The following is a 19,649-nucleotide window of genomic DNA, read 5'->3' on the forward strand; positions in this document are numbered from 1 at the left end:
ACCATGACCAAATTCAAACGTGACTTGTATTTTATGGTAAAATACCTGCACGTGCAATTTCAACCTTATACATACATCCCAACAAAAGTTAGAGAGTGGAAAATGAAAATTTCTTATTTTTTTCTAAGTTCAAGAGGGATAAATCTGTCAAAAATCATTATACCACGACAAAATTCAAACTTGACATGTATTTTCTGGTAAAATACCTGTATACGCAATTTCAACCTTATACACACATCCCTCCCATGACATAATCATTAGAGCCCTGCCCTAACACCAGAACCCCAGACCCAGGGGCCATGAATTTCACATTTTGGAAGAGGCACTCTTCCTCATCATAACTATGTTCTTAGTTCAATGACTAAATACCCAGGAGCAGAGGAAAAGATTTTTAAAGAATTGATGCATTTTCACTACATAATCATTAGAGCCCTGCCCTAGAGCCAGAACCCCTGACCCTGGGGCCATGAATTTCACAATTTTGGTATAGGCTCAATGCTTATTACAATCATGCCAAAAGTTTGACTGGTTGATGTCCAGGAGAAAAGAACATTTTTAAAGATTGCATTAATTTTGATAGTTTTAGCCCCACTCCTCAGGCCCCAGGGGGGCAGGCCATGAATGTCACAATTTTCACTCCCCTATACCCAAAGATGCTATATGCTAAAATTGGTTGAAATTGGTTCAGTGCATGGTTGGGGTCAATTACTTTGAAATGTAATTAAATACTTTTAAATACATTGAAAATTTTGTCAATTACTTGCAATTACAATTACATTGATTTTTACAAATGTAATTAATTACTCTCAATTACTTTGAAGAAAGTAATTAAATACATTTCAATTACTTTCGTTTCACTTTCAAAAATACATATAAATCTAAGGTAGGGGAATATTTAAAATAAATAATGTCAGATGCCTGTCATGTTTGTGTGTTTCATCAATGTTTTATCAACATAAGACCTAGTCCTATATTACATTTATCAATTGACTGCCTTTATGAAATTTGATTAAAAGTGAGTTTTCAAGAGTTTATGAATCAACCATAAAATATTTACTCTCAAATTATTTCAGCTACAGGTAAGCTTAACACCTTAAATTGCAAATGTTAACAAATAATATCTGTTTAATCTAATAACTATTTATATATAAAGATCTGTTTAAATGTTAAAATAGTGATTCAATATTGATTTCTTTTTTGAAGTATATAAATAGTAGAGCATTCTTAATAGTATTTAATAAATCACCTCTAATGGTCATTATCTTTGAATTTAAACAAAGCATGGTATAAAATCATATAAACTTTGGAGAGTTGTTTTGATAGCAATTTACATCTGGGAGGTGAAGGGGCAACAAGGCACGTCTTTAAGGACACATTAAATTATTTTCTAATTCTTTTTTTGACAATCAAGCAACAAAAAATTGAAATATATTTTCATGCCCATACCAATGAGAGGTAGAACAAAAACATTAAATGATATTTTTTGTAAGAAAAGAATTCTGTTTATACATAACTAATTAGTTTTTATGTGTACATAATATTATCTCTCTATATATATTGTTGGTACTTTTAACGAAGCATTGGTTAAACATTCATTGTATAAAGCCATGTAGCAAGGATTACAATTTAGTCTATGTAAAGTTGTGTAAATCTAATTGAACTCGTAAAACAATCATTGTTTGACACTTAGATTAGGAGGCTATCTTTAGAAAAGATTATCTGTTTTAGGAACCAGTATTCCTTGACCATATTAGGTAATGCATTGTGTAATGGGCAGCAACATCTCTGGTGGTCAGGATCGAGTCATGTGATCTCGAAAAACCAATCTGCATCAAATTTCACTTACCATCACCAGTCCTTTGTTTTATCTTTAGCTGGATGTACATGCTCTGTGTTTTTGCTTCGTTATTATTAGACTGATTGGATCTATTATGGTGTACTGTTTCATTAGAAACCGTTGATCAACTATTTATCTGAACTGATTGTTTTCCTGTGATAACCTGTGACTTAAATTATGGCAGAACGCCGCAGCGCATGGGCAAGCTCATCAAGTGCCCCGTACGACCTAACAAGACCTGAGAACTGGACTGTGTCTAAGTTACGGGAAGAATATATCCTTTTGTCAATCGGACAAAAAGAGTGTCTTGGTCAAAAAAGTTAAAGAATTTCTCCGTGGCAGTGATAATGTTTCATCGGAGGATCACCCTGTGGAATTGAGCTCGGGCTTGAGTTCCTCTTCAAACAACCAAGATGGTGGCAACAAAAACTTCGAAACACTTCTACAATCGATCTCAACACTTACTAATACAGTTCACGAAGTTGCAGGAGGAGCTTAGGATTGTTTCCAAAAAAGTGAATTCAAATCCCTCTACAACTTCAGCTGCGGCGGGGAATCCAGTTCAGCCCCCGGCTCCAGAATGGACTCAAACTGTGGACCAAGGATACACACTACAGTCAGTGCTACAGAGTCCAAGTCCATAGCAGATCAATAAGGGTAAGTCTGGTTTCCTACAAAAAACTAAGTTCGGTTACGCCGTAGAGTCGTTGCCCTTCATAGAAACTGTGCCCCCTTCACTATGAAAGGCCATAATTGAAGGGAAAGACATAAATTTAGCCCAGCTTTTAATTCTGATGACAAACGCAATCATGGTCAGGGAAAAAGAAGGGAAACATGCGGAAGAGAAACCGGAGAAAGACCCCCGACTTCACAAAAACCTTTCAATTCAGAATTTATATATGCTTTCGCGGCATTTACAAGAACATAATGTGCCAAACTTATCCTCAAAGAAGAGAAGAGTTAGACTTGTATGAGAGAGACATTGTTGACATGTCCAATCGTTATGGTGGTAAAGGATTTTATGAGTACCATAAAACCTTTTCAGCCCAGGCAGCTGCTCATTTAAGATATTCCAACATTCCAGTAGACTGGTCGGTGAGGGATAATACCCTTTTCTGGAATATATTTGCAAACTTGTGACCCTCCGCATGTTACGTCTGTAGCAGTATCAACCATACTGCTTCATTTTGTCCAATGTTTTCGGTTAAGAACTATTCTGCAGGATCTACTCAAAAGAAGGGACGGGAGTCAGACGGCTAAGGTCGACCTCGAATAGTGTTCCAAGACAGGGAAGTTTGTAACAATTTTAACTCTTTGAAAGGTTGTGTTAATGCAAGATGTGGAAATGCCCATGTCTGTCTGCGCTGCCTGGGGGAACATACAGCTCAAAAGTGTAGTGACTCAAAAAACGGGCAATCACCCCACTGGAGACATTAAGAGGGGTTAACCTTCAGACATGTGTACCATCGACTATCAAAATATCTGTGCTGCGGGAGGAATTAAAACAATATCCAGATCAAGAGTTTGCAAACTTTCTTATTAAAGGATTCAGTAGAAGGTTTTCATACGGGAATTTACCCCCTGCCAACCAAACCATTGGAATGTAAAAATCTTTTATCAGCAAAACAGGATCCTCTCACCATTAACCATTTGATAGCTGAAGAACTGGAGAAAGGTTACCTCATTGGACCACACGACGAAGTACCTTTTGAAATTTACAGAATTAACCCCATAGGACTAGCCAATAGTAAATATTCAAAAAAGAAACGTTTGATAGTCGATATGTCAGCACCACATAACAGTCTGGACCACCCAAGTTTAAATGATCTTATAAACAAAGAGGATTTTTCTCTCCAATATGTGACTATTGACCATGTGATTCAAATGATTCAATCAATGGGTAAGGGGAGCTGGCTCTGCAAAGCTGATATTAAGGACGCCATCAAACTCATTCCAATCCAACCTTCTTTGTGGCCATATCATCGCATTAAAAACAACGACAAATATTATTTTTTCCCAAGACTAGTCTTTGGTAGTCAGTCAAGCCCCAAAATATTTGACTACCTATCATCTGTGGTGTGCTGGATTTTCAAGAATAATTATGGGATTTCAAATATTCTTCATTTACTTGATGATTTCTTTATGATCGATCCGCCAGACTTTGAAGCAATGCAAACAATTGCCTTGATACACCATGTATTTGCTAGACTTGGGTATTCCTTTATCAATTAAGAAAACAATGGGACCGTGTACAGAACTTGAATACCTGGGCATTACCCTTGATACTAAAAGGATGGAGGCCAGGTTACCTGAAGAAAAACTAATCAGAATATCTGAATTAGTACAACAGTTCTCAAACCGGAAATCCTAGCTACACAAAACGTGAACTTCTTAGTCTTTTAGGTCACCTAAACTTCGCCAGTCATGTAGTTCTTCCAGGAAGATCATTTGTGTCATACCTGATCAAACTTTCATCTAAAGCTCGGGAATTACATCATCATGTCACTTTGAATTCGGAATGTAGACTTGAGCTGCATATGTGGTCCAAATTCCTAAAAGGATGGAATGGTAGATCTTTTTTCATGGACATTGCTACTACTGATGCTGCTGATTTACATCTGTTCACAGATGCCACAGATACCGCTTTTGGAGATTTTTTCAACAATCAGTGGTTTCAAGATTATTTCCCAGAAGAACTGATCTTGGAGAACAAATCTTTGTCAATGGCCTTATTTGAGCTCTACCCAATTGTTCTTGCATCCGTTCTTTGGGGGGCACAGTGGTCTCTTTTAAAATTGTTTTCAATTGTGACAATGAAGCTACAGTGCACATTATTAATAAAGGTCATTCGAAAATTCTGTTAATCATGAAGTTCATGCGAAAACTAACTCTTTGTTCCGCAACAAACAATTTTGTTATGTATGCTCGTCATATAAGTGGAATTACAAACTGCATTGCTGATGCCTTGTCTCCATTTCAGATGGATGGTTTCCGTCATCTTGCCCCACAAGTGGACCCTCTGCCGAAACCGTGCCCAGAATATTCCAACCTCATCTTGATCTAAAGAAGCATGCTGAACATTTAGTTAATGCCTCCATTGAGCCTAGCACAGCAGCAACCTACAGAACTGGATTAGACTGTTTTTTAAAATTTCTTCTTATGTCTCGCATGTGTCTAGGTTTAGGTAAACTGCCTGTCATAAATGAAGACATATACTTGTTTATTTTGTTACACATTGTCAACTTTATTTGAAATTAAGGCACGAAACAATCAAAACCTACCTCACATGTATATGGTTTTTCTACCTGAAAGAGGGCCAATGCCTTACGTTTAAAGACTTTGAGAGACTTCACTGTGTTCTGCGAGGTGTTAAAAAGCAACAATGCAATAGCATATCAAAAAGATTACCTATCACTTTCTCAATTTTGCTTCAAATATGTAATTGTCTTGACAAAGGTGTTTTTCACCCTGGTTAAATCTCATGTTGTGTTGTATATGTAAAATGGCATTCTTTGGCTCTCTGATGGAGAATTTACAACAAATTTTCATAAGCAGAAAGATTATTTAACCATACATGATGTCACTTTTGCAGAGGATTGTTCTTTTTATACCTTGAAACTTAATTCCTCTAAAACAGATCCTTTTTGACAGGGGATTGATACAAGAGGCCCATGGGCCACAACGCTCACCTGAGTAACTTTGGCCTTGCTGTTTTTCACCTGATTTCTTCCCCCCCCCCCCTTGTAGTACTTATTGTGGCCCTGCCCTACCCCCTGGGGTCATGATTTGAACAATTAGAATCTACACTACCCAAGGATGCTTCCTTATACGTTTCAGCCTTTCTGGCCCAGTGGTTCTTGAGAAGAAGACATTTAAAGATTTTATCTGCATATTTCAATGTAAAACTTGGATTCCCTATTGTGGCCCAACCCTACCCCCAGGGGTCATGATTCAAACAATTTAGAATCTGCACTATCCCAGAATGCTTCCACATAAGTTTCAGCTTTTTTGGCCTAGTGGTTTTTGAGAAGAAGATTTTTAAAGATTTTTACTACATATTTCAATGTAAAACTTGGGATTTCCTATTGTGGCCCCGCCCTACCCCTGGAGGTCATGATTTGTATAATTTAGAGTTTACACTACCCTAGAAAGCTTCCACATAAGTTTCAGCTTTTCTGGCCTAATGGTTCTTGAGAACTAGTTTTTTTAAAAAGATTTTTACTATATATTTCAATGTAAAACTTGGATTCCCTATTGTGGCCCCACCCTACCCCGGGGGTCATGATTTGAACAACTTAGAGTCTACACTACCCCAGGATGCTTCCACATAAGTTTCAGCTTTTCTGGCCCAGTGGTTCTTGAGAAGAAGATTTTTTAAAGATTTTTACTATATATTTCAATGTAAAACTGGGATTCCCTATTGTTGCCCCGCCCTACCCCCGGTGGTCATGATTTAAACAACTTAGAGTCTACACTACCCCAAGATGCTTCCACATAAGTTTCAGCTTTTCTGGCCATGCTGCTCTATTTGATGATGACGAAGGTATTCCAATGTCTAGAAACTTTTTCCTACTTCATGTAAAACAAGTCCTATCCAGGTTAGGTTTTGATGATACTATGTACTCGGGCCATTCCAGCAGCTGCTGTTGGTATTCAAGATAATTTAATTCAGTCACTAGGTCGCTGGAATTTTGACGCTTATGCAAGATATATTAGAATCAATCAAAATACCATTCACTCTGCACAAACAAAAATGTGCTTATCTTAAGATTTTCTGTTCTTCATTTATCTTCTTGGGGGCATTCACTGACATCAATTCTTAATACCCACTTAAAATATGATGTTCATTCATTTTGGCCTGTTTACCCCAATTGAGATAAATTTTCCTGCATTAGGTAATTAATTAGATATAGCTAACTGCTGGTGTCAACCTGGGTCCTTTCATGTAAACCTGATGGTGTCAACCCAGGTATCTCAAAATTAAACCTGATGGTGTCAACCCAGGTTCCAATCATTAAAACCTGATGGTGTCAACCTGGGTACCCTTACTCACAACCTGATGGTGTCAACCCAGGTTTCTATAATGGTTATGTTTTAATTTCCTGATGGTGTCAACCTAGGAATTTGTTTTTACTTTATATGTGAGTAGCCCCCGAGAAGGCCAAAGATATGTTGTATAAAACAAGATGGATGTATGATAGATTTGTGTTTTTTGTGTATAATTTTTTAGCTTGTTGAGTGATTGTGAACATTGTAGTTTCATGTTTTGATTTGTTTTAATAAATGTTGAAATTTCAATTGCTCTTACTATATGTATAAAATGATATTTTTTGTAAGAAAAAAATTTTGTTTATACATAACTAATTAGTTTTTATTTGCACATAATATTATCTCTCTATATATATTGTTGGTACTATTAACGAAGCATTGGTTAAACATTCATTGTGTAAAGCCATGTAGTAAGGATTACAATTTAGTCTATGTAAAGTTGTGTAAATCTAATTGAACTTGTAAAACAATAATGCATTGTTTGACACTTAGATAAGGAGGCTATTTTTAGAAAAGATTATCTGTTTTAGGAACCAGTATTCCTTGACCATATTAGGTAATGCATTGTGTAATGGGCAGCAACATCTCTAGTGATCAGTAGTCACCTGATCTCGAAAAACCAATCCGCATCAAATTTCACTTACCATCACCATTCCTTTGTTTTATCTTTAGCTGGATGTACATGCTCTGTGTTTTTGTTTCGTTATCCCACCCACCTTCCCCATACTTCACCTTTCCATAATGCTAAAGAAAAAGTTTTTATTTCAAATGCCATTGTTGGGGCTCTCACAATAGTTTGTATTGTCACCTGTTTACCCCTAATTCAGATAAATTTTCCTGCATTAGGTAATTAATTAAATATAGCTACCTGCTGGTGTCAACCTGGGTCCTTTCATGTAAACCTGATAGTGTCAACCCAGGTATCTCAAAATTAAACCTAATGGTGTCAACCTGGGTACTCTTACTCACAACTTGATGGTGTCAACCCAGGTTCCTATGGTTACAGTGTTATAATTTCCTGATGGTGTCAACCCAGGAATTTGTTTTTTACTTTTTATGTGAGTAGACAAAATGGCAATGAAAAAAAGGAGGAAATTTAAGTTGCCATTTTCAACAAGGCAGAGCGAGCTTGTTGCAAACAACAAATAGGTCTTCCATTGGAGCTGCAGAAGGAAGAAGTGACCTTGAGGCAATGTCATGCCACATTCTAAAGTTATACATGTAAGCAATCTTGTAAGGGGAAGCAACTTACAATATTTTGCTAGGAAAAACTGTAAAGAAATGTACGTGACCTTGAACATTCCAAATGACCTTGCGTCAAGCCATGACACACTTTCGTCATAAAACCCAATCTGTGTGTTACCGACTTGAAAAGTTCACAGTGACACATGTTCTTTTAGTCCATACATCCAGTCAAAACATCTTATTCTTAGTGACCTGCATGATACCAACAATGTTTCACATTCTCAAGTAGAAATACGGCAGTGAAATTACAGTTTCTCTGTCAGTGACCTTGACTCGACCAAATGACCTTGCATCAAGGCCATATAACACACACTGGTTAAGAGCAATCCCAATCTGTGGGTATCTGACTGGATAAGTTCAGCCATGTTTTTTCAGACCATACAACGAATCGGAATAATTTGTTAGGTTCAACACAATGATTTAAAAATTCATTGAGAATGTTTTATGTCCAGTTTGGATTAGTAGTAAAACATGGAGATTGGTCCTTTGGATGAGACCATATAAACTAAGGTCTCATGTCGGGGTAAGTGCTAGCATGAAAAGGATCTGTCATGCTATAAATTTTGAATTTATCGGTTGGCAGTAAATACAAAATCTACAACATGACATGTAAATTTTGTATTTACTGCCAACCGGTAAGTTCAAAATTTACAACATGACAGATCCATGGCACTTGATTCCACCTCTGATTTTAAAAGGTTCGTGTTTGCACTGTTCCTGATTTGTATTGTTTGAATGGTCTTTTAAGCTTGAATGCTGATCATTTTCTCCGAATTCCATCCCTTACTGCTCAAAGGCTGCAAGTACATGTACCATGTACATTGTACATGTATAAATTTTCAGAGATTCACCATTTACATCCTATTAAAATTTTAATTCCATCTATTTTGTTAACATTAAATTGCTGAAAATATAGTAAAAAAAATCCAGAATGAAAATAATAAATGTTAGAAATGAAATTTATTAATTATCGGAAGTGCAATGCAAAATTCTGGAAATCAAATGCACCGAAAAAGGTACCTCCCCCCACCCAAAGAAACTAATAGTACACACTTCGACGCTCAATTGACCACTCCAATGAACATATTAAATCGTTACAATTTTTTAGTTTTAGAAATAAAAGACCTTAAAAAGTTTATAAAATAGGAAAGCTTAGTCATGGATATTAATCATTGCAGATCTTGTTTTTCATTCATTTGACGATTCACGAATAACAAATGTCGTGTATGATTATTGGTTTACATTAAAATAGGATGTGGAGTTCTCTTGGAATTCAACACCAGCCCTCATCTATGTGTATACGTACCTGAACAAACCAACCGATTGATGACATTTTTGGCTCTAAAGGAAAACAATGTATTCTTTAAAGGGGGGGGGGGGGGGAAGGGGTGTACGTATCACGATGAGAGGAAATTTGATCACCTGTCAGTCCATTACACATGAAAGATTATTTTGGAATATTTGTATACAACTGCGTGGCTTTTTTAGAACCAAATTAGTATTTGTTAGAAAAATTAAATAATTATTTAGATGTTTAAGATTTGTTACATATTTGTAAGAACCACTTTATTTACAAAACAAAGTTTCATCCTTTTATGGACGCTGTGTTATATTTGTTGGGCTGTTTAATTTCTATTCAGATACATATTGCCATTCAAAGGACTAACACATTTTTTTTTAATATTACCAAAGGTCCTGGTCTAAAACAAATTGACAAACCCCAACCACACGGTTTTATTTAGAACAGAAGTCTGAAAACGTTCGTTCATTAATTTGGATAAGAATTCCGACAATTACCAACTTCATTTGCTATAATTTACCGAATTGGATCTTTTTTCCGTATAGTCGAAATGCATGGACGAAGGATAAAAACCGTATGCTGATCATTCAGAACACATCATTGTGATTGTGTATTTAATTTATGGAGACATGTTTTTTTTCCTGTTTTTCCTTATCTGTGAATTACCTGTTTGCTTTGTACACAAGCATGTGTATTCTGAAAGCTCAGGATGTATTTAGTTTGGGTGCTCTTCCATGTAAAACTGCATGTACTTACAAGCATGTATCCATAAAATCGTGTAATTGGGATATTCTGATTATTTGACGAAGTAAAAGAAATGCATAAGTACAGTGGATTCCATTTTACTGGATAGCGGTTTAACTAATATTTCGGCTATTTCAATATAATATCAGAGCTCAAAACCATTTCTTATATATTTCTTAATAATTTCACCTGATATTCTGATGAGAAAATATTGGAATTTCGTTCTATCTGATACAAAAATTTGGACTATCATAGTGGTTTTTGATAATCAGCACCTTGTTCACATGTCCAACTTCGTATGTGAAGCCTTTGTTTACACAGCCTGACACCTCTTATCTTGACTGGCTTGAGTACACAATGAGGGGATTAGTTACGGCTGGACGCACACAGGCACCTTACCTGAGTTAATAGTGGGCATAGTAGATAGATATGTTTTGTTTACAGTTGTGGTGATCAGCTTGGGTTTTAATCTTAATCAATGATGTACTTGTTAATTATGACAATTATTTGCAATTTTTTTGGCTTGAAATTTCAATTATTGAACTGATTAGCTTGTGTATGACAATTTGTTTGGATAATGAAATAAGCCCCCTTACCAAACTGTTATGTTTGCTGCAGACCTGCAGCAAGTCTGCTGCAAGTTTGCAGCAAACAAAATTGTTCGCAGGAAGAAAATTTTCTTGTTCGCAGATGATTGCCGCTAGCTGCGATCTTGCGGCAAACATTGCAGCAATTGCTGCAAGCTTGCAGCAGATTCGCAGGAACTCAACATGTTTGCAGGAACATTGCAAGAAACATAAACGCCAATCTGTTGTTCGCAGCAAGTTTGCAGGAAACATTCAACAAATTGAATGTTTGCAGGAAGTTTGCAAGAACAGTAAACAAGTCAAATCAGCCAATGAAATGCAGACTGTACTGAGGTCAATACAGAATTCTCCATTTTGAAATGTTTGAATTGAAGTTGTAGATGTTTCAGTATTTTGTTAGGAGTATACCATTTTGAATGATTACAAAAGCATAATTCTGGATGTAGGAGTACATTGGCATACAAACATCTAATTGGTAAGATCTGATTTTGTTTTATTTTAATATGAAACAATTATCTCTTGAAAAACTGATGTACTTGCTAAGTCTAAATCTATTTATGAATTTCAATCTTTGTTTCTTTAATGTATTAAAGGTTCAAAATCAATTTTTATGAATGTTTATACGTTTTCAAATAAATTGGTATTAACTGTAAAATTTTAATTTGTATGTGTATAGAGTCCTGTGCAAGGGTTCTTAATTTTTTCTGTACATGTCAGAACAAAATTTATATTACATTTTAATTAAGAATAGTATGGGAACCTTGTCTAGGAACAGAAAGAAAGGCTGTTAACAATTCAGAAACCTGCATCATTTCAGACACATATAGTGGATTTTCTCTATAATTAACAGATTAAGGTCAGGATAAAGGCTTTCTGTGAACTTGCTGCTTGTATGCAGGAATGTGCTGAAAACAATAAATATATTACTTGCTGTTACAAGTTAGCTGCAATGTTTGCTGCAAGCTTGCAGCAATGTTTGCCGCAAGCTTGCGGCAATGTTTGCTGCAAGCTTGCAGCAATGTTTGCCGCAAGCTTGCAGCAAGGTCTCCATATTTGGAAAACCCAATGTTTGCTGCAGACTTGCAGCAAACCTCATTTGCATGGTAAAATGTTTGCTGCAAGCTTGCTGCATACTTGCTGCAAACTTGCTGCAAACACAGAAACTTTGTATAGGCTGTCATGGTTTCTTTAGCTTCATTGCAGCAAGCTTGCAGCAATGTCTGCAGCAGGTTTGCAGCAATGTTTGCTGCAGACTTGCAGCAAATGTTTGCAGGAAGGCAATATTTTTGGTAAGGGCCTATTCAATCGTTTAACTTGGTCATTTGGCTTAATATTTGTTCATTTTTAAGTGCAAAATTTATGGTTAAAATCACAAACAGCCAGTACTATAAATAAACATGCAAAATCCATACTATCTTTCTCCACATGGCAGACAAGTATGGGACTGGTAAACTCAATGACGAGAGAATTTTCGCAAACAGTATAAAATACGTAACCAAATCAAAGAAAGAAATAAAAACGAAATAGTTAATTTATTTAATATTTTTGTTTATTTTTTATTTACAATCTATCCAGGGAAAAATAGTTTACGGTTATTAGTCAAGCATTTAGTCTACTTCCGTTTCCAAAATGGCCACCATCGAAGAAGGAATGTAAACATGTGCTGAATAAAGATGGCAATAACTATCAAAAAATATATTTTATACATCAATTTATTTGAAAAATGTTATCAAATTAAATTCAAAAGTAAGTGAAATAATTTATTTTAGGAAATTCACCAAGTAAACTAATCAAACGAAAACGAAAGTGCAAGTTTGAAATTTTCTACGATGTATTATCAATACATGTAGCTCTATACATCTATCTTTGGACTCGGTATGGAGCAATCGGCTATTCTGATAAAATTAGACTGACAACTTGACTATTGGATTAAACGGGAGCCACTGTATATCATTCTGTACAATACATGAATTATAAGTTTGGTAGCAAATAATGCAAACTCACAAGTGATTAATTTAATTTCCGATTTTCACCTCTACTTATACAATTATTATGCATGTGTACATGCAGTTTAAAACATGAGACAGAAAAATAAATTGTTGCAAACCTAGTGGTTAAGTCGGCAATTAAAATGCATAAAACTTGAAATGAATAAATGCACAGTCGGATAAGTTAATGATAAAATAAGCACGAGACAGAGTGAAATAAAATAATACATGTATGTAAGATTCGAAATGATTTCAAACCCAATTTTCCATTAATTGCTATGAGTTCACACTGCATTTTAACACCGACATGACCACGGCTCGCTGATCTCTGCAGCCATGTGTGAACGAGGAGTGGGTTACAACAAAGCGACAGAGCGGAATGTAAACTGTGTGCTGAAAGAAGGCGTGAATTATTGTATGTTTAAAAGTATTATTTTATGTATATAGTTTATTCAATATTAAATGAAAAATTAAATGAAGAAACAAGAGACTGATGGTAAAAATTATACTTTACACAAATATTAATACTTCCATCACTAATTGCAATTATTTTCCGTAGCACCTTTTCAATTACAATTGAAATAGAATACAATAACATGGGATAGAGAAATAAATTGTTTGTTTTTTTTAAAAATCGTATTGTTGTGTCGACTGAACAGGCCGGTGAAAGCGATTAAAATTTGAAATGATTTCATGCACTAGAGTTTGTAGTTAGAATAATCTAACTGTGTCTCGGGACAGGCCCTCACCATGTTAAACCGGGTCCGTAGGACATTTATCATTTTAACGATAGAACATTCTATCTATAGAGTTTGGAATTAAGATTAAATCAAAGATGAGATTAAGTTATCTTAAGGATTCGACATAAATTTCTACACAATGGATTTAAAACGCGATCACAGTCTTCACAGATGTTTGTTTTGTTTACATGGTTTATGACGGCAGGTGGCTGGTACACTGGTGACCTTGGCAACATGATCGCGGGTTATGTTACATAACTATAAACATCGAGGTGAACATGGAGAAAGTAAAATGCGTACAGTTAATGATCATTAATTTAATATTACTTATATAGTTATATAGATACATTTAATTTCTTCCTTTATTTGAAGACGTGTTCCCTTTAAAACTAAATTAAAAAAGAAAAGAAAGTTGTAAAAAATAATTTATCTTTTAATTTAAAGTTTTTTAGTTTTAAAGGAAATTTAGTTTATAAAGGAAAATATGTCAAAATTTTTGCTCTTTTCCGTGTTCTAACTTTTGACCCCTCTCTAGAGCCATTTTTAATGCAAAAATCAAACAAGAGACCCATGGGCCACAACGCTCACCTGAGAAACTTTGGACTTGCTGTTTTTCACCTGATTTCCGCCCTTGTAGAATACAAGTTGTAATGCTTATTGTGGCCCCGCCCTACCCCCGGGGGTCATGATTTGAACAATTTAGAATCTACACTACCCCAGAGTGCTTCCACGTAAGTTTCAGTTTTTCCAGCCCAGTGGTTCTTGAGAAGAAGATTATTAAAGATTTTTACTATATATTTCAATGTAAAACTTGGATTCCCTATCGTGGCCCCGCCCTACCCCTGGGGGTCATGATTTGAACAATTTAAAATCTACACTACCCCAGAGTACTTCCACGTAAGTTTCAGTTTTTCCAGCCCAGTGGTTCTTGAGAAGAAGATTATTAAAGATTTTTACTATATATTTCAATGTAAAACTTGGATTCCCTATTGTGGCCCCGTCCTACCCCTGGGGGTCATGATTTGAACAATTTAGAATCTACATTACCCCAGGATGCTTCCACATAAGTTTCAGCTTTTCTGGCCCAGTGGTTCTTGAGAAGAAGATTTTTTTCTACATATCTTAATGTAAAACTTGGATTCCCTATTGTTGCCCCCCCCCCTTTGGGGTCATGATTTGAACAATTTAGAATCTACACTACCCCAGGATGTTTCTTCATGAGTTTCAGCTTTTCTGGCCCAGCGGTTCTTGAGAAGAAGATTTTTAAAGATTTTTTTCTACACATTTCAATGTAAAACATGGATTCCCTATTGTTGCCCCGTCCTACCCCCGGGGGTCATAATTTGAACAATTTAGAATCTACATTACCCCAGGATGCTTCCACATAAGTTTCAGTTTTTGTGGCCCAGTGGTTCTTGAGAAGAAGATTTTTTAATGACCCCAGCCAATTTTTGTCTTTTCTTGATTATCTCCCCTTTGAAAAGGGATTGGCCCTTCATTTTAACAATTTAAACTCCCCTTTACCCAAGGATGCTTTGTATCAAGTTTGGTTAAAATTGGCCCAGTGGTTCTTGAGAAGAAATTGAAAATGTGAAAAGTTTACAGACGGATGGACTGACAGACAGACGGACGGACAGATAGATGGACGACGGGTGATCAGAAAAGCTCACTTGAGCTTTCAGCTCAGGCGAGCTAAAAACAAGAGGCCCATAGGCCACAATGCTCACCTGAGTCAATATGGCCCTGCTGTTCTTCATCAGCAGATTTCTTCTCCTATACATGTATATGCATATGTAAACTTTGATCGCCTGTTCTAGGCATACCCTTAGCCTACTCTTACCCTTAGCCATGTTTTGAATGAAACTGAATCTAAACTTTCTGAGGATGCTTCTATATTCAAATAACTAATCATGGCTTTGCTGTTCTTGAAAACGAATTTTAAAGATGTCTGCCACCCTACCCTGGGGGAGGGGGGGGGGGGGTCATGATTTGAACAAACTTGAATCTACACTACCTGAGGATGATTCTATATCAATATGACTAATCACGGCTTTGTTCTTGAGAAGAAGATTTTTTTTAAAGATATTTCCTATATATGTTCTTTTGTAAAACTTTGATCACCCATTATTGCCCCACCCTACTACTGGAGGATGCCTTGAACAAACCTGAATCAACAATACTTGGGGATACTTCCATATCAATATGACTAATCATGGCTTTCCTGTTCCTGAAAAGATTTTTAAAGAATTTTCCTATATATTCCTATGTAAAACTCTGATCCCCCATTGTGGCCCCACCCTACCCCTGGGGGTCATGATTTGAACAAACTTGAATCTACACTACCTGAGGATGATTCTATATAAATATGATTAATCCTGGCTTTGTTGTTCTTGAGAAGAAGATTTTTAAAGAATTTTCCTATATATTCCTATGTAAAACTTTGATCCCCCATTGTGGCCCCACCCTAACCCTGGGGGTCATTATTTGAACAAACTTGAATCTACACTATGTAATGAAGGTTTCACATAAGTTTCAACTTTTCTGGCCCAATGGTTCTTGAGAAGAAGATTTTTAAAAGATGACATCAAATTTTCACCAATTCTTAATTATCTCCACTTGGAAGAGGTCATGGCCCTTCATTTGAGCAAACTTGAACCCCCTTCACCCAAGGATGCTTTGTGGCAAGTTTGGTTGAAATTGGCCCAGTGGTTCTGGTGAAGTGGAAAATGTGAAAAGTTTACAGATGGACGGACAGACAGATAGATGGACAGACGGATGACAGACAAAATGTGATCAGAAAAGCTCACTTGAGCTTTCAGCTCAGGTGAGCTAAAAACCAATGTCCACAACTTCAATGCTTATTCTTTTCAATTTCAAAGGGTTTTGTGCTCCAATTACTACAGTCTCAGAGCCTTTGTCTGGAAATCAAAGGCCTTAAAATTTCAATCAATGGGAAATAACTCGTGAACAGAAGGTAATTTCTGAATTGTATTACAGTATTCTGAGAGTGTTTTGTAAAGTCTAAAAGCTCTGAAAATTTGAACAAAATCTGTTCAGGAATGAGGAAGATATGAAGCTTCAAAGTTGGTGTCTAGGAAAAAAAAAAGAATAAAAAGAATAATCTTAATCATCAGAATCAGTAGGTCTTCCGTTGGAATGGAAGACCTTAATTAACTAATTTTTTTTATAAATCTTGGCAATTGACTGTGTGCTAGGAGTTGTCACCTTGCGTTCATGGCATTTTCACTGCGCTGGGTGCGTTCACAATACACAATACGTTTACAATGCATTCTTAAACGCAGTGACATCTCCAAGGACTTCGCTAAGTCCCGTGGAAGCACAGTCTTCTATCACTGCGTTCATGCTGCTATCATGTGCATCTTCACAGCATGCCTACGGAGCTCCCACTGCTTTGTTGGAGATCTCACTGTGCTGCTTCGTCGATCATACTACATTTTTACTGCGCCCTTATCAGACCATGCTCAAATGGTGGGTACTTTGTGCATGCCCAAAGTGCGCGCTGTCCCCTGGCATTCTAGGAGACCCTATGCGACCCTACCGCATTCAGTGGAGATCTCGACACATTGTCACAGCGCCGTAGGAGACTCTACTCCGCTCATCACAGCATTTCGCATTTTTTGGACGCCATGTGATTGCACTAAGGACACAGTGCGGCTCTGACAGGGGTTTAATAAAGGAGAGATGTTATTTGATTTAGAACATCATGAATTTTTGAAAATCTTAAACTACCTAGCACAACTTACCACCCATTCCTGAATACCCAAAGATTTCCACTGGCCTTGGTAGAGGTGTGCCTTTTATGTTCCAAGCTGCTACTTTTACTCCATACATTTGGTAAGTGTCATTTGTTTTAATCAGCTTTGAATTCTTATCCCCAGCCACAACATATGGACTGATTTTGTCATCTTTTGTATTCAGTTTCCTCACAAATATTTTGTATGAAAAGTTCTCTCCATTGAAATCCATTGGATCCATCGCCTTAAAAGAGAATAAATCCTAGATAAACTTAAAAGAGAATAAATAGATAAACTTAAAAGAGAATAAATCCTAGATAAACTTAGTCATGCATGCAGTATAATAGGACTGCCGTCATGACAAAATTAAGGGCCCTTAAGGTCAAAGTTTCACAAAACTTTTTTTTTGTTGTTAATTTTGAAAGCCCAACACTTTCTGAATGCAATTAAGAAATAAAGTATCATTTTTTAAACTTTTATCAGGATGTTAATATGCGGGTTGGTCATGTGAACAAATACCATTAAGCCTGAAGGGATTTAAAGTAGATTTGATCAGTACCTTAACTTTTTCAAAATTATCCTATTTTTCACTATTAATTAGCAATTTAGTGAGGTGCTTCAAAACAACATTGAAGTTACTCATTGAAAATATAATGATGTCAAACAAAGGATGAAATTACACCATTCAGTCGACAGAATGGTAACTGAATGCCCACTGAATGATCACTGAAAAGATCCTTTCCCATAACGATAATGATCTTTCAGTTACCATTCAGTCGACTGAATGGCAGATACATTTCAGTGGCCTTTCAGTTACCTTTCAGTTGTGGTACCAGCTGCAGCAATGACGAAGACATTGCTGTCCCTATCAGCTCAGTAGGTACGTCAGCTTACTTACCTACACCTATTGTTAGCGTAACAGATTCAATTGGATACAACATCTCTTCAAAAACACGGGAAAAAACACAAAATGGGGAGTTTTTAGATCTGGGTGTTCTATTGGAATCATCAGATGAAAGGAATAAGAAAAACAAGCTTAACTTAGTGGACGGGGAACTCGTCCTTTAAAAGGGGAAAAGTGGAAAAATCACCGACACTGGGAAATGGACTGATGTGTTTCTTGTTTTTACTAGTATTTATGTTAAAGCACACTCCGATCAATCACTTGGTTTACTTAAATATATGCACATGGTTAGATTGGGTTCTTATAGATCTCCCACTGGCTGGAAATTGTATGATGAACAATTCAGGCTTAAGAAGGCAAGAAATAGTTGAACCGTCGAAAGGCATGTGTTTTGATTTCAACTACAAGGGTGCATGCAGTAAACCATATTGTATTTATGCACATCGCTGTTTCAGATGTTCATCTGAGCACCCAGTGTTCACTTGTTCTCGCAATTCAGCTCTACGCTCTTCCGTACAAAAGCAGCCTTTTTGTTTTCAATCACCAAATCAGGGCAAATCCCAAACTATAGATTTCGCTACCCCCAGGGGGCTAATGCACCTCGGTCATTCTTCAGTAGACATTAATCAACTTTCAATATTGATACAGTCTTATCCAAACCATGAATTAGGCAATGAGTTGTTAAATGGGTTTAAATTTGGATTTTCGCTTCAGTATTTAGGTCCACATAATTACTTGAGTGTAAAAATTTAATTTCGGGAAACCAGTATCCAAACGAAATTCAGAGTATATTACAAAGTGAAGTTGATATGAGTCGCATGACTGGCCCTTTCCATCATCTACCACTTTCAAACCTGAGGGTGTCTCCAATAGGAGTCGTTCTTAAGTCTAGCAGGGGGTGGCGTTTAATTACTCATCTGTCATATCCACATAACAATAGCATCAACAACTTTATAGATAAAGAACTTTCATTTGTACACTACTCTTCATTTGACAGCACTATCAAAATAATAAGTCAGCTCGGTAAAGGATCTTTATTGGGCAAAATGGACATAAAAAGCGCTTTTCGACCATTACCAATTAAACCAGATGATTTTTGCCTACTTGGCTTCAAATTTGAAGGTTAATACTACATTGACAAATGTTTACCATTTGGTTGTTCTATATCATGTGATACATTTGAGAAATTTGCTTCACTTTTGGAATGGGTTGTCAGGTCACAGTTTGGTTTCGCACATGTAACACATTATCTTGATGACTTTTTGTTTGCTGGTTCAGCTGTTTCCAACACTTGCTCAAGACTCATGAAACAATTTGGCAATTTATGTAAAGCTTTGGGAATTCCTCTTGCCATCGATAAAACTGTTGGCCCCATCACAAAGTTAACCTATCTGGGTTTGGAAATTGACAAATTTTGAGACTCTGGGGCAAGTGTCATTCCAAACAAAAAGCTAATTAAGCTTAAGATTTCGCTGACAGAAATGGAAAATAAATCTAAAG

At 36.3% G+C, this 19,649-nt stretch overlaps 1 protein-coding gene and 1 pseudogene across 2 annotated transcripts in view; one reads left to right on the forward strand and one right to left on the reverse strand.

Annotated features, from left to right (window-relative positions):
• LOC133195808 (neuroglian-like) overlaps positions 1-19,649 on the reverse strand; it is a 594,903-nt gene that overhangs the window by 179,855 nt on the left and 395,399 nt on the right. For both annotated transcript variants that reach the window (XM_061331757.1, XM_061331758.1), the window contains exon 15: positions 17,255-17,489. In XM_061331757.1, coding sequence (XP_061187741.1) covers positions 17,255-17,489 — 235 coding nt within the window. The remainder of the gene's footprint in view (positions 1-17,254; positions 17,490-19,649) is intronic.
• LOC133194246 (uncharacterized) lies at positions 2,015-6,605 on the forward strand (annotated as a pseudogene).

This window comes from Saccostrea echinata, unplaced genomic scaffold (assembly GCF_033153115.1).
Source record: "Saccostrea echinata isolate AGI-Se365-2 ecotype Australia unplaced genomic scaffold, CSIRO_AGI_Sech_v1 ptg000029l, whole genome shotgun sequence".
NCBI lineage: Eukaryota > Metazoa > Mollusca > Bivalvia > Ostreida > Ostreidae > Saccostrea > Saccostrea echinata.